General features: G+C 34.6%; 2 protein-coding genes and 2 long non-coding RNA genes across 6 annotated transcripts in view; all 4 read right to left on the bottom strand.

Annotated features, from left to right (window-relative positions):
* Positions 1 to 8,695, bottom strand: part of LOC142974011 (uncharacterized) — a 131,678-nt gene extending 122,983 nt beyond the window's left edge. For 2 of the 3 annotated variants that reach the window (XM_076116099.1, XM_076116098.1), the window contains exon 1: positions 8,395 to 8,695. The gene's annotated coding sequence lies outside the window, so the exon portion shown is untranslated. The remainder of the gene's footprint in view (positions 1 to 8,394) is intronic. The other variant, XM_076116100.1, reaches the window with a different exon arrangement.
* Positions 8,696 to 18,078: 9,383 nt separating this feature from the next.
* Positions 18,079 to 18,697, bottom strand: LOC142974173 (uncharacterized). Its single transcript, XR_012959553.1, has 2 exons — positions 18,500 to 18,697; positions 18,079 to 18,410 (listed from the first exon to the last, which is right to left on the bottom strand). It is a non-coding gene; the product is annotated as an uncharacterized LOC142974173 (long non-coding RNA).
* Positions 18,698 to 19,723: 1,026 nt separating this feature from the next.
* LOC142974160 (uncharacterized) lies at positions 19,724 to 21,120 on the bottom strand. Its single transcript, XR_012959551.1, has 2 exons — positions 21,025 to 21,120; positions 19,724 to 20,058 (listed from the first exon to the last, which is right to left on the bottom strand). It is a non-coding gene; the product is annotated as an uncharacterized LOC142974160 (long non-coding RNA).
* Positions 21,121 to 23,125: 2,005 nt separating this feature from the next.
* Positions 23,126 to 25,983, bottom strand: LOC142974159 (uncharacterized). Its single transcript, XM_076116322.1, has 5 exons — positions 25,895 to 25,983; positions 25,408 to 25,606; positions 24,523 to 24,772; positions 23,913 to 24,056; positions 23,126 to 23,350 (listed from the first exon to the last, which is right to left on the bottom strand). Exons 1-5 carry the CDS (start codon positions 25,944 to 25,946, stop codon positions 23,192 to 23,194), a joined length of 804 nt encoding a protein of 267 aa, XP_075972437.1. The 5' UTR covers positions 25,947 to 25,983; the 3' UTR covers positions 23,126 to 23,191.
* Positions 25,984 to 26,943: the final 960 nt, after the last annotated feature.

Here is a 26,943-nt window from a genome sequence, read left to right as displayed (position 1 = left end):
TTTTGTTTTGTTTACTGTAGAATATTAATTGTTGTAATACAAGCTATAAATACAAGTATCTTGAGAAATTAATAGTAAATTGTTTTATTTTTATGGAACTACAAAAACGTTGATGATAATTGGTAAAGATATGTATGGAATATATTAATACTGTAATCGTTCACACTCATTACAAGAGTACCGGGAATACGGGTAATCATTTCGAAGAAAACTATAGGCCTGTTTTTTTATTTACGTATTTTATTGGCTGGAACTTTGTGTGAAACTAAAAGTGCGAATACACCTGGAATTAAAAATATGAAAACAGGATCGGCGCCTCTAGCGGGGACTGTAAGAATTAGTTTTGCAGAACATTTTAAACGTCAAACTCTCAATACTCGTTAGTACCGATTGTAGAGAATCGCACTATTGCTCTATTGCCTAATGATCACTTAATCTTCATTTAATCAACAGTTAACTTCTTCAGGCTAATTCGATTTCCCAAAAAAGTATATCTTCTCAAAAACCGTTTTTGTTTTTGCGATGCTACTGATGACGTAATTTTAGAGTCACGGGAACTATAAAAACTCAGAGGTAGTCAATCAACTTCATGTGTGGAATATCAAGAGGTTCAAATGATTTTCTTTGTTATGTTACTATTATTCTTTGTTAGTTGTGAGCCATGATTGTGAAGTAGTTTGTTCAACTTTCGACTTGTACAAAAACATTTCGTGTTGAGTGGAATAGAGTCATACTATCGTAATCAATGTTGATCCACTTAAGTCGTTCTGGCTCTGAAGATGCGATTTGTATATTTTTAAGCATAAACTTTCTTCTTATTTGCTGCATCGTATCAAAGTTATTTATGTATACTGGCGAAATAAAATGCATGCCCCCGGCAAGCTACATTCTTATATAACATCAAGCGAATCTGTGTAGGTGCATTCATCTTAAAATAAAACTTCGCATAACAAATATGTTTATTTGAAAGTTCAACGAATGATACCAGTAATAACCAGAGGTGCACCGAGGGAAGTGACAAACATTTATGACAAATATTTTTCCATTGAAATATTTCCAACGAGTTGAACACGAGAAAAATATATGGTTCGAGTGCTTTTGACCCGATTCGTCTTTAGAACTTCAATTTCCCAAATATATTTCTGGAGTGAGTTCAAAAGTTGTTCGGCGAAACCTCAACTGTCACATACATTTACGCGATATATAAGTTTTAACATTGAGCACGTGGTAGGAATACCTCAGGAGGAGCAGTGAACTTCGTGTGGGTGCATTGACTCCCCTCGCGACTACCTCGAGGACATTATACAATTTATGTCAGCGCTAAAAGCGGGGAGTGCCTTCTACCTCTTTTATTTTTCTTTTGTCTTAACTGGGCAATAACGAGTCGAAGGAACTCTATAAACAAACTAAATAAGTGGATAAAGTATTGAATCTCTCAACATTTTTATTTCAGGACTCTATTTCTATTTGGCCAGTATGTTTTTAGGCTTTGCATAACGAGGAATGTTATTTGGAACCAGATTGTGACTATATATTTAAATAGCAGTTCAATTTGTTCGCCTCGTTGGAATATTAATCAGTTTGGTAAGTAATGCAGTGGGTGTGCTGGTCACTTTACCTTTATTATTTTAATTATTATGACCGGTAAGTGAATTAGTCTTTACTTACACCTTTGTATATGATAGATATTGTGTAATTCTTAACCCATACTAGCTATGTAATCTCGTAAACGTGAATTTTTCGATCAAAATGGCTGAATTGATTTGGATAAAAGTTAGGAAAGTAATAGCGGAGTGTGCTAAAGAAAGAGATATACTTACTATTTTAAACACAAAAGAACATGTGCCAGGTCGTATTAACAAGCTCGTTAAGAAACAAATCCAGTCTTAAGCTTTTTATAGAACCGTCAATCCTTTTCATTAGTCTTAACCTCTTTCAATAGTATTGTTTTGAAGATTTCTCCATCGAAACTTATACGAGTTCTTCGATCGCGTGCTTTAACTATTACGTGTGACTTTCGCTTCGCTTTGTCGATCGTCCAGGTCGATTCGTCTATTGAGGCGTTATATATAATTAGTTGCGTCAGTACCGCTACGTGTGCTCTACCGGTCTGATATATTCGCGTGCCTGGAATATGTTATGATACTACTTTCACATACCGCGGCGAATCTTCGCTTGTTTTCGGAACTTTGTTTCCGATGTTACTGATATCTTTGAGCAGTGCAGTTGTGTAATGCTTTCTTACGTGTTTGTGGAGATTATTTTGTGGTGTTTTGAATATAATTTGCTGCAAGAATTTTGATTTATGTGTCTCCATTTTTTTGATCGTCTGGACTACTCACGGAGAATGATATATAATGTTCTAGTTAAAATGTATCTTAAACACTTATTGGAAAACTTTATGAAAATATTTTGTTTGACATTTCTGCAAATTTTCAACTATCTTTTCGATTTTATGTAGATATGGCTGTATAATTAAGTATACAAAAGTTAATTATTGCTACTCTTTTAGTATTGTCACCTATGTCCGCCAACCTACAATTGTATGAAAACAACTGTCAAAATTCCATATAATAAGCAATCTTATACGTGTCTAAAAGAGATAAAATTTGTTTTTTATTTGGTAGCAATAGGGCCGCCCCCTATTATTTGGGCCTTAAATGTTTTTCATACACCTCCTGTGCCTGTACCTGCACTACGCAGTATAAAATGCATGATGCAACTTACATCTTTTTACTGTAAGATTGTGAAGATTAATTAACTATGCCTAATAAGCGTCAATGACTTGAGTCTTCATTATAATTATTACATAAATAGACACTACAAAGCTAATGACCATTCTATATCAATCCGATCAGCTATTTTTGAGCGAAGCGATAAAAAAACTTTCTCTCTATTATTAACTTGATTGGCTAGTTTTTGAATAACAATTTATGCTTGTGGACATATACTTTAAAATATATTCCTTTGATATCAATTCTGTGAATTTGGCAACTATGATTTGAGTTCGAGGTTGTAAGGCCGTTTTTAATTCGTTATTCTTTATTTGTAGGAATATATACTGTAGTAGGATTCTACATTTGAAGTTATGTTTTTTTTACCTTGCTTTTCTTGGCCCAGGAATCAAGATTGAATTGTCATGAATTTACAAATACTTGTCACAATTTCTAGTCACTTAATAATAATTTAATAAGATAATAAGCAATAAGATTTGTGTTATGCTTTTACAAATTTGTGAAATTCACATATCAATTTAAACTCTACATTTTTAAAAGAAATTCAATTTTTTAAACACAAAAATGCCTTTCAAAAACTGTTGAATTTCCACCATGGCACGAGTCAGCCATTTAATAATCTTATGCAACTACCGCCATAAAACAACGGTGGTCACGCACCGAAACCATCATCGAATCATGACAACTTTGGCAACTGTTATAACCATTACATAGAGTTGTTATGTAAAAATATGTGTCACTGACAAGCCGTGAGTTCGTTGTACTAATTCACTGTTATATGGCACGTCGTTTTTAGAACACGAACATGCCAGTTTTACATAGATACGTACATACATAAAAACAGGCCCTTTTCCCATAGAGGTAGAAGGAGACCAAAGAACGTCACTTGTAATGATCCCTACAAACTCCCGTTAATTCATCCACATACATACATCTAAACCCACTGATTGAGCAAAACAAGCTATGAGAGCTCCATTTTTAATTAAAAGAAATATTTATTACTGGAATATATTGGATTTTGAACTCTCGTATGATCTATGGTTTCAATTGTTTGTGCTTAGAAATGTGTTATTGCATTTAATTGCCAAAGTTAAGTAATTTATAGCCAACAATATTTATTCGGAATTTAATAACAGCTGAAAAATTCAAATTCGAAAGAGTCGTTTTTTTTTACTATTTAAACCTAATTTGAACAATTCCAAATGGCACCGACAATTCCAAATTAAATCTGTAGTTTATCAGTACTTATATAAACTAAAGCCATTTAAAAGTTATCTACATCAATCAGTTATACCTAACGGGTAAGCGCGGTTTATTAAATGCATTAATAACTGTACATCCAAAAAAACTTATGCGGAGCGTTTGAACCAAAAAAGTTTTCTAGCGGTAATCTGTTCCAATATCGATATGAAAGTGATCGGTCAATAAGATTTTTGAAGTTTTAGTAAAAAACTACGGACTATTTATGTCTAATCTAAACATCAAGGCTAGATTTCAGCACTACTGAATAACTATTAGTTAGGTTATCACATGGAATTTTAACAGTAGTTTTTATACATTTGCCGTCACTTTATCCAGAAGATTAGGAAAGATGATAAAAATTAAGTAAAGCTGATACTTATTCATTGGCTGTGATACTGGACCCTAAAGTTGTTTGGACACTTTTTTGCCATAAGATAATATCCAACAACTATCGATCTAAAGTCAGATAAAACACATTCGACAATGTCAAATATTTCGATGTACAAACATTATATTTACGTAAAAATCTTCAACAAATGACCAAATTTCCATTGTCAATATAAAAAGCGTGTTAAAACGAAGATAGCTCTTCGCAAGTTATTCGCAATCACTCTATTTGCTGAATTTGGAACATGCAATTTCCCGGCGGATAGCTAACAATTCATGTACCCAGTGAATCCGTTTGGTCACAGACATCAGCGATTAGTGCTGTTGTAATGTCGTCTGAACTATTGCAATCGATTGTAGCGTCCAATAAGGCGTGTGTACAATTGAGGTAATAGTTTCATTTCGGTATTTTCGGTATGAGAAAAACTGCAAGGCAGTGTATACAGGCCTGTATATGTGGTTTCATGTTAGGTCTTAATGGTAAGAATGAAACTATAGCAATATTGTGCTTGTTATCTTTTAGTTAATGATCACACACATTGACAAGTTATCAGATTAATCTACTAATTCCGTTGCCGACTAACAATTGACGGAAAAAAGTATTGATATAAGTTCTTTATCCAAAACAAGTTGGCTCGGTATTTGTAGAGCTTTAATTATATCGAAATCGAAACTAGGGTAGGTACCATTACTGATTTTGTCTTACACCTACTTTCGTTTGCTATTTAAATATCAGCCAGTCGCTTAACCCATGTTCATCGTTCATAGTTATGTTTTGAAAAAAGACAATGTGTTTAGATTTCAATAAAGTCAACTTTTATGTAGCAGAATAAATCAGTGTAATATTTTTAAAGTAGCTGTAGTAAACATTCCGGTATACATTCTTGATGATTGTTGATTTGCTAATAGAAAATACTTAAACATACTATCATAACACTTAATAGAGCGAAAATATATGCGTATTTTAAATAATAACAAATAAATGCGAACGTTTGGATTTTGGATGCACATTTGTCACCGAATCACACTTCAACTTTTAAATTTGGTACACATATGCCTAGTTAATATAAGGGATTTAACACAAATTATTAACATTTAACACAGAGTAATTTTTATGTTTTGTATACTAAAATTAACAATATTTGCATTCAATTGACTGTCAAGAATAACTTAAAACTGCGGAACGAGCCCTTGAAACTACAATTCTAAACGCACAGTAACTCAACAGTTTACAAATAGTTGGCAAGCGATCCGACAACCTTAAGTAATTGGGTCAATTTCCTGTAACTACACATATAATTACTGGGCCGATTACACAATCACATACAATATGTATACAATATGCGTAAACCCGTTAACTTGAACTAATGTTTTACGTCTCATGTACCACGGACTAACGCATACCACAACTCACTGCTCAATAATTAATCTATTATAACAACACACTATTATTATTTATCGTATGGTTAGTGGTCAAACTAGTGACAAATTTCTTAGAGCCGCTCGAACGCCTTCGAAGTGATCTTACGACTGCTATCTTAATAGACAATAACCGGGACCGACTTTTTACGAAGCACTATAACTCCCAGGTCGAATACCACTACGGTCACCCATCTATAGAATAACCGCGCCAAGGGTTGCTTAGCCCACAGATCGTTTACCGGTGAGCGTAAATAACTGTGGGCGTCACACACACTACATTTAAGTCATTGTGAAAATTAGTCACCCACATTTAAACACTCACTGAACCAAAAAAGCAAGGTCCTACGCACCCCCGATAATTAGTTCACTTGATTAAATAATTAACACTATTGTGTCACACTTGCAAAACAGTTCAAGTGCAAATTTAGAAATCTATGTACTACAAAAGTTACTTAAATGTTGAATATTACCTTCATCACTGGCCTTTGTAATAACTCGCGTATGAAATATTCATAAAGTTTGTAATTAAACAATTTGCAATGCCGTTCTGGTTATAAAAATAATAGTTTTTTTACCAAATGGCTATGTCGTGTAAACCGTTTAGTTTGACTGATATTTGGAACATGCACGGTGCAGTACACCACTAGTGTGGATGATTTATGCACTATGTTAGCGAGCATAAAACAGGCCGACTAAGTTAATACCTCGTAAATCATGAGCTTAATCCGTGGGAATTACTGTGCTTTGCAACCTCATTTTGCACTTGCAGTATTTAAAATTGATTATTTCAATGTAACTTTATTAAAAGTAAAATATTAAATTGTTTCTTTTCTATTATTATTGGATATATATTTACATAGTAAATTGTATTTTTCTCGAATACAATAACAAAATAACGCACGAAAAAAAATACACATCAATTGAAGCAAATAATTGTCCACTTTTATTTCATTTGTTTTACACGAACAAACGATTGTTTAATTGTTTACTCACATGGATTACGTAATCTAAAATTTAAATAAAACCTTATTGTATTCGTGAACACGATACCAGTTATTACGGTTAATTTGATTAAAAAATCGCATAGAAACATGAAAAGGATGCAATTTTGTATTCTAATTTATACGTGTTATTATTAACTATATTAATTGGTGCATAGGTAATTAACTATTTGAATTAATTGTTGAGAAACGATATGGAATTTATAATTTTCATTATAATATAATTTATTAATAAATTTGAGCGTGGTGGACTCAAGGCCTAATCCCTCCCTCATTACGGGAGGAGACCCTTGCCCAGCAGTGGGTCATTCATGGGTTAAATTAATTATTATTTATTGTCTTGCATTAGTTATTGTTGTATAACGCGGTCCATATCTAAGCGACAACGACAGTGAGAGTGTTTCTGTGTTTTGTAGGTCGCCTCAAGATGATCGGTGTAAAAGATCGAGAACGGAGCGTGAGACATTGAGTCCAAGTGAAAACTAACACACACTTTTTACTTTTAGTTTATAATAGAGCATAGTTCATTGTGTCATTGTATCAATTTATTATTCCGTCAGTTTGAAATATTTTTTTTGTTAATCATTCAGTTTTATATTATTATTTAAAATGAATAAATTATAATACTGTTATTATGGTTACATTTGGTATGAACGGTCCAATTTTTATTTCACCATATTTAAAAATTATTAAAAAGGTAGCCGATTCTAAAATATAATTTTGATAATTTCAAGGATATAATAATACGTTTCATCGCCCTACATTATTAATTGTGCTAATTACTAAAGCAAAATTTAGACAAGTATTCGTAATTTTAACTAGAACTATCCGCTAATAGATTTTCGTCGGCTATGGCTCAATGATGTTACACATTTTGCTTGAACCGAATCGATGTTATGAAATGAGGGAAAAAATCATCGGCTACCAATTGTTACAAGTGCATGCTAATTTGACTTGTAGCAATGTTTCAAAAGGCACCGTTTTTGTACGTATTTTCTTTTATTTAAATTGCAAAGGACTTTTGGTGTTCTATTCTAACCAGTTCGTGTTTTATTTGCGGTGATTTATTACTGTTATTTATTTTTGAGCCTCAACCTAATTTTCGCGCCTCTTCTTTTACTGAAGGCCATAAAAGTGTTAGATCGATTTTATCCCATTTTTAATTTATATAACCTATTTTTAATAATATTTTAATACTACTTTCTCCCGCTTTTCTCCATAAAAACATGAAATTAAAAATTAAATAAATAACATTATCCGAACCACTGAACAATTTTTTTTATTAATTTAAATCAGTATTTTAATCATATTTTTTTCGACAGCTAAAAAATATATTTTATCAATAAAAAATACAGAGATACCCACACTTATTTAGAATAAAACCTTTTTTTGGATATCAATGTCTAACGCTGTCCTACACATTACTATATTTTTAAATATTTTATATTATAACAATGAATAAATAACACGCATCTGAGCATTAAAATAATTTATCAGTCACCGGCTCGCCTAATCTCAGCTTTCTTCGTCTGTCAACGGAGAGAGCGCAGCTATTTTATTTTATGAAAGTTTTAATCTATTTGCAGTGCCATAAAAATACAACTTACCGTGAATATGCCAAACAAAACACAATCACAATATAATTGGCACAAGAAAGTCCGTAAGTTCACAGTTCACAGGCGCAGTTAGGCGCGGCTTCGGTGCGGCGGCGGCGCGGCGTACGGTTCGAGGTTCTAAGTTCGTTCTCGGCCAGTGTCGTTGTTGCACTGAGCGGCTTTAACGGAAGAGCAGTGCGTGGTTGCGCTCGCGCACGCTCACCTAAAAGTAAAACCAAATACGCGCGCGTACGCCGTACCGCGTAAATCGGTAAGATATCACTGTCGATCTAACACCCTACACTATGCGTTGTATGCGGCCCACTTATTAAGGTTAAGGATAGGAAAGCAACAGTGGCGATAGTTATGGGCAAATTTTTGCGTAAATCGATTCGATATAGCGTGGCTAGATAGCGTGACTCGATTTTAATGCTAATTGAATTTCAGTGTACAATTGGAGCGTGAGAGTATCTCGATACTCGATACTCGATGCTGAGAGGTTTTAATTAGTGAGTTGAAGATGTGTGCTTACGTGTGAAAAGACGAAAAGTGTATTCACAAACAATATGTGATAATCACCGAACAAAAGTGGTTCAAAAGAGAAATTGTGATGAGTTTTGGGGAATCCTTGTCGCAGATGTCTGGTGTCGTTCACTATAGAAACCATTGTGTGGGATTTATGTTTGTGATCACAATAGAGAGACAATAAATTCCAATTATATGTTGTCGTGAGTGCAGTGTTGCAGCGAGGATACGTGCACTGTCAAGGCGGTCTGATAAAGTACTGGGCGACTGGGGTAAACATCAGTTGGGATTAAGATCGATGCGCGATCGTGTCGTGAGCCTTTGTGAGAATATCAATACATAATACAAGCAGTTATTAACGATAGAATGTATGCAGCCCGTCCTTAGTGTAGGTCACGATATTTCTAAATAATTCTAGTGTGACGTAATATTTTAATTTTAAATCTAATTAAAAACAAGCGTTATGTGTAGAAAATAAATAGTTAAATAAAATGTATTTGTTTCTCATAAGAAGGCTCTAGGCAACAAGTTCCATTGTTTTAAACAAGTCGCTCAACTTAGTTCATCGAGTTACTAATCATCGAAAAGTATCGATACTGCATCGTCTGATATCTTTGTACGCAAAATAATTTAGTCCATTTTATAAATTCTCTTTTTGGGTAATATACCGTCTAAAATTCAGAGTTTTGCTAGTAAATCGCTTTTTTGTGTATATCGAAAGCATCAAATGACGATGGAATGGAATGGATGGGAATGGACCTTTAGGGGTATACCTACTTTTTCTAAAAATAAAAGAATTTTTTAATTTCCACCATTAGGAAAAATTATTCGAACATAGTTGTAACTCCGTCTGTTCTCCTCCAGCAGAGTACAATTAAAAGTAAATATATTTTTTTTAACGACAGCTCCTGAACTAAGAATTGCTCTTGTGTCGCAGGGACTTTTACAAACATACAAACAACGTACACAAAGTACAACCCGATGCAATTATTTGTATATAGCACAATTTTTTTTTCCGTGTGGGAATAGAACCCACTGCACCACGGAGGCAGTCAGATATCAAATAAAACTATTGAAAGTTTCAAAAACCTAGACTACTATAACAATAAAATTATCCTGTAAGATATTGTCGAAGCTTCAAATTGCGGTGTAGTGGTAACGATAGACTTACGACATGGAACTGTTTTGGCGCGTGTGTGAAGAAATTACTCTAGACTTTAATATGAGAAACAATTTAGGAAATTATTAGGCGCTACGTGAACAAGTTTCGTAACGATATCGACTCGATAATCGTAATCGGTGCGTTTAAGTACTCTGATGAAAGGTTTTTATAGTAAGTGATTTAGTTATGTCAAATGACTATACATAATGTGTTACATATAACAATTTGTAGTGTATTACATACGTTTTTTGCAGGAGCTCGTGGCTAAGTAACAATAGTTACGCGGGTCGATCTCTGAGGTTAAGCTACACTAGCCGAGGTTGGTCTGTGGATGGGTTACCATATTGATGAAACGATATCGACTCGATAATCGTAATCGGTGCGTTTAAAGTGTTCTGATGAAAGATTTTTATAGTAAGTGATTTAGTTATGTCAAATGACTATACATAATGTGTTACATATAACAATTTGTATGGTATTGCATATGTTTTCTCTAGGAGCTCGTGGCTAAGTAACAATAGTCGCGCGGGTCGATCTCTGAGGTTAAGCTACACTTCTAAGGGTCGTCTGTGGATGGGTTACCATATTGATGAAACGTTATCGGCTCTATAATCGTAATCGGTGCGTTTAAAGAGCTCTGATGAAAGATTTTTATGGTAGGTGATTTAGTTATGTCAAATGACTAAGTATACAAAATGTGTTACATATATGTATTATAACAATTTTTATGGTATTACATACATTGTTTGCAGGAGCTCGTGGCTAAGTAACAATAGTCGCGCGGGTCGATCTCTGAGGTTAAGCTACACTTCTAAGGTTGGTCTGTGGATGGGTTACCATATTATACATACCGAGCCCTTTGTTTCCGATGGCACGTTAAATTGTGGGTCCTTGGCAGTCGTTACTAGTAGTCAGAAGCTTTAAAGTCTGACAACTAGTCTTACCATTATATAACCCAGGTAAATGGGTCGTGGAGGTTCGATAGGCAGCCGCTCGATGTAAAATACTGGTATTCAGCTGTATCTTTTGAGACTGGAAGCCGACTTTAACGTTGTTAGAAGAAAGGTGTTTGATTGATTTTTCAACAGTCAGTATTATCGACAACCGGTTAGCTTTCGGCAGATTTTGTATGAGAATCTGATGAGCGCCTCTAGCATGCGTAGTAACTATTTTTATCAAAATCATTTACAGTACATTTTAAATGATAATCTCGCTACAGTTTTTATGTTTTTTAAATGCTGTATTACATACTTTCATTAAAAAAAACTAAATATAAATTTGCAACATTGCTTTGCCTAATCTATTTCTTATGGGACCTACGAATAACTAAAGCTTTCACTCAAGCAAAGGTTTAAGAACATAAAATTGATATACATACACAATTTTGAAACCAGAATCATTATTCTATAAACTTAATTATCACAGACATTCTTGAAAACTTTTTTAATCTCAGCTCAATTACAATCTTGCGATGATCAATTATTACGTGAAATAATACAGACGAATTAAACTTTCACTGTTAATTTTTTTATAAAATTGCGAGACAAAAGACAAATCTAGTAAACGTACAGTACAAGCTTTTGTAGCCTTTTAACTGACACGACACGAAATCGCGACGACAACGACGGATATTTTTTAAGAAATTGAGTACGAATGTCTGTTCTGAGGCTGGTTGTAAATTTATCTATATAAGTATGTATTTTGAAGTATAAAGTATGCAAGCTTTGCTTACTTTGTAATCAGACGACCTTGTGAGTTGTTCAGTGACATTTATTAATTATTTGTTTTCCTGCAGATTAACTTCTTATTCAGTTAGGCGCTTGTACATAAAAGAGGGGCAACAATATAAATAATCTCACTCTTCTATTTTTTTTTATTAACCTATACTGTCCCATTGTTGGGCAAAGGTCTCCCCCAAACTCTCTTAATAAATTATTTTAATCTGTTCTAAGGTAACGGCAGCACTGGTGTATTTTGACATATTAATTTAACTGTTTTTTATATGGAATTCATTCCATGCAGCTGTAACCACTTAAATCAACTTCGGATTGCTATTGATAAAATGCTTTTAGAATATATGAGAAATAGAAAAACTGACAAAAGCTTTTTACCTAACTTTGTAGTTAACCTTGTGGTCTGCTGTCACATGTGTAAATTCTGTTACATATGATGAAAGTTAATTGCAGAAGCCGCTTGAAACATAACAAGAAAAGAAAGCTCACTAAAGTGACTGTTTACCGACAACACACACACTATTCCGTAGAGTGCCTTGGCATGTACGACCTGCAAACTCCTGCGGGTCAATGATGTTCTAAATTCTGAATATATATCTATTTTCCACCTGCGAACTATGTTATTCCAAAAAACGTGATATCTTATCTAAAATATTTATTCATATTAATCGAGTCGTTGAATGTAAAAGGCCCTAAGTAACTTGTCGCCGATATCATTATGTAACAAATCGAGTATTGGTTTTGAGTTTAAGTTTATTTGCGGTCATGGCTCGGTACATTCCTTTTATTTTGATACGGTAATCATTACATTTGCTTAAGAAATGTTCGCATAATGCTTGACTAGTTTCTCTGATGTTGCTTAGTCGCTAATTTTGTTATTATGAAGGTAGCGATTGCGATTACCTGATAATATCGTTTTGCTATTGAATCGAGCGATTGACATCATTTAAAAACTATTCAAATAGTAGGTCTTCTGAAATACTCTAATATTACGAATATTATAAAAGTAGATAACATGTATTTTCATTGTGCTTTTCGTCGTGCCACGTGGAGCAAGGTCGTATGAAATAAAATATATTTATTTAATTTTGTAATAGGTATAATATAGTTTGCCTGTCTGTAAAGCTTTCACATTAAAACGCCTTAATCGATTTAGATGCAATTGACACGTGGGGACTTTTTGCAAAAGGAAGTTGTCGTAGGCGAAGCAAAAGACTGTTCATTGTATAAACACCTCTTTTTTAATAATTTTATACATACATATTATCACACCTGTTATTACCGAAAGTGTTAGCAGATGTGTATGAAATACACTCACTATTCCCAATTAACTATATTGGTCCCCGGAAATAGGGGCGCGCCTAATGCCATTTAACGAGCACATTACCAAACTTCGCGCTACTACTGATAAATAAATTAATTTAAATGAGAAAGTACCAATAGTACTTTGTCTAACCCGGGAATCAAACCCGAGACCTTAACATCAGCAGTCGGATACTACACCGACTGAGTCACAGAGTCAGTCACTTATCTATTCGATGACATCGGTAGAGCCACTTACCAAATTTAAATTTAAAACTCAGAACTAAAACATCTTATTTACAAACAGTTGAAAAGTTTTCGAAAAGAGCTAAAGTTGGCCGTGATTTATCATTTCAAATTGATTTAATGACTATCAGACGACAAGGCAATGGCAGCTATGTTCCTTGAGTTTATAAACTTTTACCTCGCCGATAATAAATGAAGCAAGTTATGACAGTTGGGACGGATTCGTGACCGTTTGTGCGTTCTGTCAACGACTGCCGTGGTACAAAGTAATTAGCGAAGTGTTATTTATATTATAAATAGAATTGATGGGAATGTACAGTAATTATTAGCGCGATTTTCTCCATTAAATACTATTGAATAGCAATAGTTTGATCTAAATTACTTGAAGAAGATAATAAATAATAATAATAAATAATAAATTTAACCCATTAATGTCCCACTGCTGGGCAAGGGTCTCCTCCCGTATCTCCCGTTGAAGAAGATAGTTTTTATGAAATATACCTGGGACACTATAGCGCTTTTCTTACCACTAACGACCAACGAAAACCGGTTAGACTACCGATACTCGATAGTCTCGCAAGTTTAACAGATGAACTGCCAAAATAGATCCTGCAACACCTGCTAGAGGAGCTCGATTCTCTACCACTATCGACTACCGACTAGCTATCGATAAATCATGCATAAAAATGTGATCAGCGCCTCTAGCGGGCTTTGTAGGAACTATTTTGGAAGTACATTTTAAATGTCGAACTCACGGTTCGGGTTTCGAGACATAACCGATTGTAGAGAATCGCGCTACATTCGATTGTTGATCGCCAATAGTATAGTGGGAAAGATTAAGTTGTAAGTACGTAAAATATGTCAAAAGAACTTCAAGATTACGAGGATCACTTAACGCGAGGAAACAGCAGGCAAAACTTAGCTTATGCCTATGTATAGTAACAAATTGAGTTTAACCTTTAACATAATGTATTAAAGGAAATACGGTACTTCATAAACATTCCTCTTTTCGAATTTATTGCGTTATAGATGGGCCAAATGTCACTAAGATTTGTAGTACCAATCCATTAAGTAAATGTAGGAGATGGTCTCATATTTTACGCGGCTTCATATATTTATAGGGTTTTTTTATCCTAAGTACATAGTGCTTATTTTTGGCCGCGGATTCAAAGCATTTCATGATTGACGAAGGTTTTTGTTTTTAAATTACTACTTCATCATACAGTAAACAAGACACGACTAGTCCACACATGATTTCGAACATTTTTGGTGTGTTGCCTCGGGTCCAAATCCTCGATCATTTACCTAGGAGGAGAATGAAATCACTCGACTGTCACTGTGTCTCTCTCTCTTCAAAGTAATTCTAAGCCAATAAATAAACATACATACAAAAATTTGTCTACGTTTTGTCAGTAACAATTTTAAGAAATACTCGAACAGAAATGAGAAAATATCAATACACTTTTGCCGTCCCGGGTTTTGAACCGGAGACCACGTCCTTAGCGGTCCGATACCAAGCGCACTACACAGTCAGATAAAGTAAAATAAACGTGATAACTAAACCTTCCTTAACATTAGATCGGCTGCTTACAGAGCGGAAAAGAGTAACGAGGGGAGAAGTTAACACAAGATTGTCTTTATTAACTCGAGAACTGTCTAAGAATAAAAATACACACGGTCAGTACGTCTGAAGAACAAAAAACTAGTCTAAAAATCTAGTAGAGAGTTTTGTATGCAAGTTTCGCGGCTGGAAGTATACAAAGTTTAGGATTTAGAACATCAGTGACCTGCAAGCGACCTGTTTAATACAGCTGCCTAATTTATTTTGTAAATACACGGAAATATATGACATAGCATTAAAAAGAAACAATCAAGAACCTCAAGAATAAATACAATTGTCGGGTTGAAAGGTGTGATGTATATTTATAATAGTCTGTGCCCTGTGATAGTAGCGGATAGTATGTGATAGTAGTCTGCAATCGGTACAATTCTATCGAGAATTTGACATTTTAAAATTATACTGCAAAAATAGTTTCTTATTCGCCCGTTAGAGGCGCTGATAACATTTTCGTAAAACATTTGCTGATAGCTAGTCGGTTGTAGTCGATAGTAATAGAAAATCGTGCCTCAGATGCGGTCTGTCGTTATTTTTTTTGTTTTACGTATAAAATAAAGCGCATCCGCTCCTGAAAAGTCACAAAAGCAATGATTATCTTAAATATTACTTGTTTACTATCGTATTGTGAAAGTGTTCTACTAAAGTAATGAAAATTCTTGGGATATTTACGACACATAAAACTACGCCAGAGAAAACATGTTATTGGAAATGTAGATAGCTTCTTATTGTCGTATGGTTAGTGGTCAACCTAGTGTCAAAGTTGTTCAAGTCGCCCGAAGGCCTTTGACGTGGCTTAACTACTGTTATCTTAATTGACAACAACCGGGACCGACTTTTTACGTGCCTTCCCTCCGAAGCACGGAGACGCCTAGTTCAAATACCACTATGCGGTCACCCATCTATGGAATGACCAAGGTTTGCTTAACCCACAGATCGTTTACTGACCGGTGAGCGCAACTGGCTACGGGCGCCTCATGAAGATAGCATAAAAATGTTACCGGAACGTCCCAGCCGTGTGTATGTCAATAAGACGTTGTGATATATGTAGATATGTCATGTCTCTTTGACGCCAATTAAAACAATTCGGTGCAATAGTCACGCTCGCATATACATTTATATATTAAACACTGATAAAAAGCTCGAAGCTTCGGATGTATGATGTAGTGACTAATTATGAAACGTTGGATTGAAATAAAGCTTAAAAGAATGGCGAGTTTTTTAGGATTGATCAAATACACCGACACCGTGCGCCCTTCGCTATTTTATGTTGTTTTAAATTTTATTTTTGAACTGCTTTTCAGTTTTTTTTTTAACTTATAAAGCTTCGTTTATTTTGTCCTCTTGTATGAGTTTAATTAATTAGTACTCCCTATGGGACGTTGGCAATAGTGTATGCTACTGCAACGCAGAGTTATCGATTTCCAATCCCAAATTAGGCAAAAAAATATATTTATAAGATTCTTTAAAGGAACTCTTACTGGTGGCGTTCGTTTAGCCAATTCATTGGGCTATGAGAGCAAGGAAAAGAGAGTGTACATATGTATTGTGTAAATACTTGGGCACTATAAAGTACTGCTTAATTTGCTCGTCGCCGAGTATCGGCCAGGACATCATCAATATAAAACATGGGTGTGAAGTGTAAACGAAATTTGTTCATTAGTTTTCGAATAAAAGAGAAACAAACATCCATGTAGTCATACTTTAAAAAATTTGGTCAGGTTAAGACTGTGCATTAATTTATGTGTTATTGTATAACACGATCAGTACAAAACTATCAACTACCGACAACCGGCTAGTCATCAAGAAGATTTACATGAAAATCTGTTCAGCGCCTCTACCCGGCCCCGTAGGAACTATTATAGCAGTCTGTTTTAAATGACAAGCTCTCGATACTCGACAGTACTGACTGTAAAGTAGTTAGTTAGTTCACTTTCTTGATGAACCTAGCGTTATAATAGCTGCATAGGTACATATAATTGCAAAATCTAGCATCTACTTAATAAACTTTGTTTTATAATATTAAAACTCACATAAACTTATCCATACTAATATTATAAATGCGAATGTAACTCTGTCTGTCTGTCTGTCAGTTACTCAATCACGCCTAAACTACTGAACCAATTTACATGAAATTTGGTATGGAGATATTTTGATACCCAAGAAAGGACATAGGCTAATTTTACCCCGGTAAATTGTTATTTATATATCATCACGCTACGGACAAGACAAAAGGAGCAGAGTACCAGTAAAAAATGTTACAAAAACGGGGAAAAATTTCACCCATTCTCTCCTATTGGACGCAAGCGAAGTTGCGCGGGTCAGCCAGTAATTCATATCTTATCAATGTTGTGAGTTATATTATATTATATTATGAGTTGTTAAGTTTATCAGTTGTCTGGTTATCACGGTACAAGCTATATTTAGATTGGAAACAAATGACTGTGTTTACTGGTGTGGTTGCTTCTGTGACGCGCTCGGTAGTGCATTTGACTGCTTATCATGATACCTCGGGTTCGATTCCCTGGTCGAGCGAAGTGCATAGTGGCCCGGATATTAGTACCGTGCACGGTGAATAGCAATAGGCTCATCCTTTGTTATATGAGACTGTCGTTGTTATTGGCGAAACTATAGATGTATTAGGTCGGGGAAAAGTTTTTCGCAATATAGTATGTATCAACTTGTAATAAAATCTCTTTGGTTTCATGAATCACAAATGAGTACACGGTTCATTAGGTCTCTTTCAGTGAGCTCGTGAGGTACCCAAACATCGAGATTTTTTGTGTAGAAAAAAGATTTTATGACAAGTTCGTGCATACTATAATGCGAAAAGACTTTTTCCCCGACCTAATATCTCAAACACCTCTGCTTGTGCTCTTGGATATAATAGGCGTGATATTAGGTGTGTAGTTTGTATGACAGTGTCTGTTATCTTAAGATGTTTATACCTACTATAGATGTTTAATCAAAAATTAGAGGTTAGAATAACTTATTTGTTTACTCGAATGAAGACATATTGTTTTGAACTTAACATTTTCGAGGTTTAGAATTGTTATTCTTTTACTTATAATATTTCCTAAAGCAGAAACGGCTATGACAATGAAACTAATACAAACAGTTATAATAATTTATTATTGATACATTAAACAGAAATTTTTTTCAACCTTATTAGTGGATCCATCTTTCCGCAACCTATTTTGGTGCATTTACCGGTTGGGGTGCGACAATAACCAAATCCACAATTGAATTGTTCTGTATTTCCTCCACCTTGATCGTTGTCCTGTTTCAGTGCCATGTGTGGTTTTAATATCATTTTCACCTGTTGTTCCATTGGATCTATCGGAATTGGTTCCGTTTGTGCAAATACGCCATAAGTTTGGTCAGCAACAGTGAAGACGGTCACGAATATCAAGTAAAGCGTCAACATCGTTCTTTTGCTAATTACCTGTTCAGACAAAATCACACTATTATTTACACATGAAACTTATAAAAAAAACTACTTTTATAAAATACACATTTACGTTGGTTCCTGACCTCACATTAAGGTTTATTTCTATATTTTAATGGATTTAATTGAAAATCTGCCCAATTATGAATAATACCAGTTCACTTAATAATTATTGTAATAATGTACACAGTAGAACAATTGTCATAGTTAAGTAAACAGTGGAGACAAAGGATCCGGGATGAAAGTATCATTTGGGAGCAGTGACAGCTGTCAAAGTCAACTGACGCTAGTGACAGTTAAGACAGTACTACGAACTGTCGAAGCGATAAGGTAACGTACGTTATCAACGTTAAAATAGTTCGTTTCTATCAACTTATTAGAACAACGATAACTTAATTGATAGGCATGACAATGTTACTGTTAAAAATAAAAATAATATCAATGCAAACAGTAAGATTAAAGGACTGTGCTACAAATGTGCTCGGTATATAATTGGTTAAACAAAAATTAAACTTTTGTAAATCATTGTTTGTTATTTAAATATAAATAAACAAATATAGATATCCTTGCATAACTCAAACGAAGCCGTTTGATTCCAAACAAAGCAGAGCTTGTGCTATAGTAATCAAATAACTTATAAACATACTTATATACTTCCAAATACATACTTATACATATAGATACATTTACAACATTTCGTCTTTATCTTTATATATATAATTCTTCTGTAAGTGTGTATGTCACTGAGCTTCTCTTAAACGACTGGACCGATTTTGATGAAATTTTTTGTGTGTGTTCAAGGGGATCTGAGAATGGTTTAGATTATTAAAAAAAGTTTATAATTTTCAAATTAAAGACGTGTAGACAGGACAACGTCTGTCGGGTCCACTAGTAATGTTATAATATGGTAGATAATCAAATATTGTACTGACAAGTTTCGCCAAAAGTTCATTGACTTTGGCTTTGGGTGAATAGGAAGAGAAGAAGTACGAGAACAATCCTCGATAGATAAAGATAGTAATTCTCTAAATGTATTTCAGACACCTCTGCCTGCACTTTTGGATATAAAAGGCGTGATATTATGTGTTTAGTTTGTATGACTGTGCATGTTTTCTCAAGATGTTTATACTTTATGTTATAATGCAACGAGTCTTAAACGCAATCAAAAATTAAAGGTTAGAATAACTTATTTGTTTTCTCGACTGAGGACATATTGTTTGGAACTTAACATTTTCGAGGTTTGGAATTGTTATTCTTTTACTTATAATATTTCCTAAAGCAGAAACGGCTATGACAATGAAACTAATACAAACAGTTATAATAATTTATTATTGATACATTATTTAGAAATTTTTATTTATCCTTTTTCGTGGATCCATCACTACGCAACCTATATTGGTGCATTCACCGGTTGGGTTGCGACAATAACCAATTTCACAATTAAATTGTTCTGTATTTCCTCCACCTTGATCGTTGTCCTGCTTCAGTGCCATGTGTGGTTTTAATATCATTTTCACCTGTTGTTCCATTGGATCCATCGGAATTGGTTCCGCTTGTGCAAATACGCCATAAGTTTGGTCAGCAACAGTGAAGACGGTCACGAATAACAAGTAAAGCGTCAACATCGTTGTCTTTTGCTAATTACCTGTTCAGACAAAATCACACTATTATTTACACATGAAACTTATAAAAAAACTACTTTAATATAATACACATTTACGTTGGTTCCTGACCTCACATTAAGGTTTATTTCTATATTTTAATGGATTTCATTGAAAATCTGCCCAATTATGAATAATACCAGTTCACTTAATAATTATTGTAATTATGTACACAGTAGAACAGTTGTCATAGTTAAGTAAATAATGGAAACAATGGATCCGGGATGAAAGTATCATTTGGGAGCAGTGACAGTTGTCAAAGTCAACTGACGCTAGTGACAGTTAAGACAGTACTACGAACTGTCGAAGCGATAAGGTAACGTTCATTATCAACGTTAAAATAGTTTGTTTCTATCAACTAATTAGAGCAACGATGACTTAATTTATAGTTATAACAATGTTATTGTCAGAAATAAAAATAATATCAATGCAAACTGTAAGATTAAAGGACTGTGCTACAAATGTGCTCGGTATATAATTGGTGAAACAAAAATTAAACTTTTGTAAATCATTGTTTGTTATTTAAATATAAATTAACAAATATAGATATCCTTGCATAACTCAAACGAACCCATTTGATTCCAAACAAAGCAGAGCTTGTGCTATGGTAATCAAATAACTTATAAACATACTTATATACTTCCAAATACATACTTATAAATAGATACATTTACAACATTTCGTCCTTATAAATTTATAATATGGTAGACAATTAAATATTGTACCAACAAGTTACGCCAAAAGTTCATTGACCTTGGCCTAGGGTGAATAGGAAGAGAAGAAGAAAGTACGAGAACAATGTTCGATATGTCGACAAAGATAGTAATTCTCTAAATAAAGGTGGCTACTGCTAAATTTGTGTTAAAAATGAAAATCTTACCTAACGAACTAAAGGGCATTTAAGAGATGGTATGATACGCTTATAAATAAATAAAATATGGCATAAATACCTTTTTTAATTATGGTAGACGTTAAAGTATGTTGGAGAACGGCTATAGTCTTACACAAATGAATCAAGTAGTTCAAAGTGCACGCTACGACACACTGGGTTCTCTCGCTCGAAGACAGCGTATATATAGGTAGGTAGGTATAGAGCACGGCCGTTTTCCTTCTTTGCAAAATATAAGGATAACAGTAGCGCGATTCTGTGCAGTCGGTACTGTCGAGTATCGAAAGTTTGACATTTAGAATGTACTGCCAAAATAATTTCTACGACACCCGGCAGAGGCGCCGATCATATTTTCATACAACATTTCTCGATGACAGGTCGGTTGTCGGTAGTCGATAGTCAAGAATCGAGCTACAGGTCAAATTCACTTTTTTGTTGTTAATTTATTGTTATTATTAATGTTTGTTATTTAGTTTAACACTGGTATTCAGATGCATCCCGTGAGACTGGAAGCCGACTCGAACATAGTTACAAGAAAGACTAGGGCGATGATGATTAAGGGACTACTCATACTTATCCAGCTATGAATAATTTTGGACACATTTTATTCAGCTTCTATCAGCCGCGTAAGAACTTTTTTCACTAGCAAAATAAGCTTCTCTTCGTCCATCATTATTTCGTAAAAATAAAGTACCTACTTAACTACTTAAATAAAGTTTCTTTAAAACACGTCAGAACTCCTTAATCCTTGCGTGCATAATGATAACGTATTAATAAATCTGGGGGCACGGAAGTGCCCCCGCAAGTCGAGCAAAAAAAAGCGGCACGGCCGTAACATCCTTTTCTCGAAGCAATTCGGGCTATTTTTGACACCCCTATAATTTCGTTGTGAATAAAACAAGAAGCCTGGATTTTCAGCAACTAATTAGTCATTGTATAAACACGGTATATTTAAAATTTCAGTCAATTTGAACCAGTAGTTTAAGAATGACAACTTGTTAAAATTTTGAATTTTGTCACTCACTGATTCACTGATTCACTGACTCACTGACTCACTGACTCACCGATCATCAAAAGTCTAAGGTACTTCTAGCAGACTTAGAAGCTTAAAATTTAGAATACAAATAGGGTTTAGTGTCTTAATCATGGGAAAAATTTAATATTTTCTAATTTCGGTCCAGTTTTCTAAATACACCAACTGCAACAATAACTTTGTAATCCCATATAAATGTATAAGATTACAAGGTTACATTTGCAGTTAATGAATTATTATTACTGTAGAAAATAAAATAAATAGGTACCTACTATATGAGGCATAACGGGAGGGGGTATAGGGTGAGTAAGGGTGTGTAGCTCATGAAACTGAACAACATTCCCATAGGAAAATATGTTGAATTATGAAAAAAAAACGTCTTTCCATACAAATTGGACTTATGTTCGCTCTACAAAAAGAAGTGAGATGCCATCAAAAACATTCTATAAAAACCTCAAGTCTCGCCGTAAAAAGTGGTGAGATCTATATAATACCAAGTCGATTAATCTATTTAGTCTCTACTTAAAGGACCTTCTGTCTTAAGTTATTACGTATGTTATTATCATGCCAATTTAAAAAAAAATACCTTTAAAACAAATAGATCGACTTGGTCATCGCAAGAAAACACAAATTCGCCATTAACATTTCAGGAGCATTAACTTCTCGTAGTGTTGTGTAGTGTGATACATACTAATAATTAAATCATGCGATGGCCAGGTCGGTCTATTTGTTTTAAAGGTTTTTTTTTTAAATTGGCATGATAATAACATACGTAATAACTTAAGACAGAAGGTCCTTTAAGTAGAGACTAAATAGATTAATCGACTTGGTATTATATAGATCTCACCACTTTTTACGGCGAGACTTGAGGTTTTTATAGAATGTTTTTGATGGCTCAAATATATCCAGGAACCATGCAGGTTACAACTTGTCCATCCGTGTAAAGCGCTGAACTTTTTCTATAGCACGCGTAAGTACGCGTATAATAAAAACACACTTATCCTTATTTTCTACTCGTTTGCACCGGACTTTGTCAATATCTGACTTGATAGTTATTCGTTACTACACCTCGTATCTCAGTTATCGTATACTGTATGTATTTGATATATTTAACAAGGAAAATAACAAATACGTACACAGTGCCTTTATTACGAATATTACATATTAAAGAAGCGTTGTTCAGTAGCCGTGTTAATTAGACGCCGGTTCTCATTCTAATAAATAATCTTATTAGTCTGTTGCCCACTGAAGTGTAGACGCCAGGTGCGTTTGGCTGAGCACATCCATAGCCGAAGGAGGTTATACCAGTTAGCAGCTTGTCAGTTGTTCCTACTGCGGGACCACCTGAATCTCCCTGAAAAAAAAGACGGTATTTTAAAACTCAAACGCTAAGTAAGGATGTCAGTGTCAGATGGCGGTATACTGCGCGAAGGTTATCGCTCCGATTTCAAAAATTAATTAACTGTTTTTTTTAATATTCTCCCGGCTATATTTGTACTTTATTTATATATTTATTATCAGCCCATATTGCCCTACTGTTCTGGTTAGAAGAAAGGGAGACATTTGGCTTATCTCTGTCTAAGTCTATTCACTGCTATTATAATGATATTCTTTAGTACGACAGCCCAACTTGTGTCCCAGAAATTGAGTCAAATTGTTTATGCATTTAGAGAAATACCCCAAATAAAAAAATAAAAAATGTTGATGACGCATCTTTTGTTGGTTGAGGACAACATCTAAGCAACCCTTGGCACGGATATTCCATGGATGGGTGGCTGTTTGTAGACAGTTTTTTATAATTATTTGAACCGGGCGTCTCCGCTGCTTTGGAGAGCAGTTTAAAGGTCGGTCTCAGTAGTTGTTAAATCATATCGAAGACCTTTCCGGCAGCTTAAAAACTAATGATGGTAAATTACCTGGCAAGTATCTTTTCCTCCTTCGGGCACACCTGCGCAGATCATCCTGGATGTGATTCCACCACCAAGCTGTTGATTGCACCGGGAACGATCAACTACCGGTACTTGTACCACCATTAAAGTAGTACTGGTGTTGCCATTTTGCTAAAAATATACCGAAAATTGTAACCTTGTCGTTTCGTCAAATGCTTTAAATGCTTTGATAGAGAAAACAAGATGACATGTAAACATTTTTTTTTAAATATCGTTTCCAGATGAAAGAAGTTCCTTTATATTCTACAACCTGCTTAAAGAATTGACAAGGGGCTGTTTTTGTCAGTTTTCATAAAACATTGCCCTCAACTGCACGTGCTGTCACCTGACTGCAATTTCGTAGTGCCGCGAGTGGTGAGTTGGAATGCCACCCGGGACAAATATTTGTGTGATGAGCACGAGTATCTGTTCTGAGCCTGGCTGTTTATGTATTTTTTTAATATGTATTAAGAAGTATATAGCTTTGCTTAGTTAGGAATCAAGTATGTTGTAATCCTTAAGCATGACTTGTTTAAAGATTCCAACATACTTAAATCTAGTATGCGTGTAACCAAGACTAGTTAACAAAAACACTTACAGAAGTGGCACCCCAACCCGTCATTGTCAAGTTTTCTCCAGCCGCGGGGTCATATCCAGAATTTACCAGTTTTATAGCTCTGGCATTGGCACCATCCAGTTGCATTCCTTGTGACACCCGGATCACACCAACATCGAAATCACTAGTACGACTGTTGTACATAGGATGGGAGGCAAACGATGTCGTCTCGTATTGTCTACCTCCGGATTCTGAGTTCGTACTTCCAATTCTTATGTAGATCCTTTGTATACTGTGAGTTCATATAAACTTTCAAGTTATGTGTAGGCAGAGTATAGGTGTTTAATGGAAATATGTGAAATGGAATAATGGAATATTACAAATGGAATATTAGGAGCCGGATATATTAATAGAGACCGGCCACGTTGTCAAGCTCCAAGCTATTGACAAGCATATTTTGGTATAAATTAGTACCAATATTATTTTGCCCAACTAGCGAAGCGAACCCGCGTTTAACTGTGGAGCTTTCATACGCTAGCTCCATAGAGCTAAATACCAACTTGAAACACACGGTTTTAGAGTACTCTGGGCAGAGGACCTACCTACCTAAAAAAGGAGCACTCAAATACTTTATATGTTGGCAGACATATTAGGTAGTCTTTTCGCATTATAGTATATATGAGCTTGTAATAAAATCCCTTTGGGTTCAAGAATCACAAATTAGTACACGGTTAATTAAGTTTCTTTCAGTGAGCTCGTGAGGTACCCAAATATCGAGTTTTTTTGTGGAGAGAAAAGATTTTATTACAAGTTCATACATACTTTAATGCGAAAAGATTTTTTTCCCGACCTAATATGTGAACGTTTAAATAAAGAATCAAGTTTAGTAAACAGAAACACTAAAAAGATAATTAGTTTACATCTTACTTTGTCAGGCAATGAGCGGCAGTTACAATATAATTGTTACTGACGATAGACCCTCCACATTGGTAGTAGTTGCGGCCATCGTAAAGCAACAAATAAGCTTGGTAAGGGTACGTTTCTATCGTCGTCTCGTTTCCACCAACAATTTTACCATCGCTGTCGTCATATTGCTTCACTTTACGAGCATGGTGACTCCAAACACCTGGAGAATACAGAAAAATTAATTTTGGAAGATATATCTCCAAAACGCCTTCTTGACATAATATTATAAAAAGATCCGACCGCGTCTGTTTGTTGGTGATCAAATTAAAAGAGTATACGTATGTATATATCTGTATTTGATGCGTTTCAGGACTCAGTGAGGTGGTAGCCCACTAACTTGTGACAGATTAAGCAAAGGAAATAGAGAACTTGACTATACCCTAATCCGATATTTTTAAACAGCGCAGTGCTGGTTTAAACACAAAAACAAATATAAATAAAAAAATACCTCCAGTGCAAATAGCAGTGAAGAAAATAAAGCAAATCAGAACCTTGTCCATATCTTTGTCGCAACACTAGTTGAAAAGTGATGCAAGGCTTCAGCGAGAAATGTTTAAATACTTTTTTGAACGCTAGCCACCGTATAATCTTAATAATGTCATTGTCAATAATTAGGACTAGAAGATAAGACTACTATTAAAAATCCATATTGTGATATTTTCTTTGAAATTATCCTGTATAATTTTCTCATACATAGATAGGTCGTAATAGCCCTTATTATGGATTTTTACTATCAGTTCTTTCTTTAAGGTTACCGCGTGATTAGTTCCGTGTACACTTTTGGAATTCAGTAGCGTAATTCTTTACAGTCGGTAGTATCGTGTATCGAGAGTTTGAAATTTGAAATTTACTGCAGAATTAGTTCCTACGGCGTCCGCTAGAGGCGCTGATCAGATTTTTATACAACATTTATAGATAACTAGTCGTTTGTCAATAGACCATAGTGATAGAGAATCGCGCTACAGAATATATCGGCTGTGAATGCAGTGAGGTTCAGTCAGGTCAGAGTTTACTTACATTATTATTACCTATATACCTACATGTCATAACACTATGGTTTTCAAAATCACTATTCCCTACTAATTTATTAGATATACTGTCCCATCGAAGTGGAGTTGCAATTTTACAACGGTCAAAGTGTTGTGGACGTAAACTGTAATGAATTGAAGAATTAATACAGTCTATACAATGCCTGCACTTGACTTTTGGACAACTGTGTGAAGGTGTGTGCAGTTTATCAACCGAGAATGATAAGCAGCCAAGTGGAGCATAACCGCTGTTGTTGATGACAAATAAATTTGAGTTAATATGGACTGCAATCATTTATTTTATTTGCCTTAGATGTAAATCACGCTCCGATTGTTTTGTTCTCCTTATCTTCCTAGCAATTTGTTTAAGTCTTTTAAAGAATATTAGATTACTTTTTGGAGTCTATAGAATACCTTCGCTAGAGATGATGACGATGTCTAAGACAAGACCGGAGTTTGACATCTCTTT

Source organism: Anticarsia gemmatalis, chromosome 7 (assembly GCF_050436995.1).
Source record: "Anticarsia gemmatalis isolate Benzon Research Colony breed Stoneville strain chromosome 7, ilAntGemm2 primary, whole genome shotgun sequence".
Classification (NCBI taxonomy): Eukaryota; Metazoa; Arthropoda; class Insecta; order Lepidoptera; family Erebidae; genus Anticarsia; species Anticarsia gemmatalis.
This window is presented reverse-complemented; position numbering and strand designations above follow the sequence as displayed.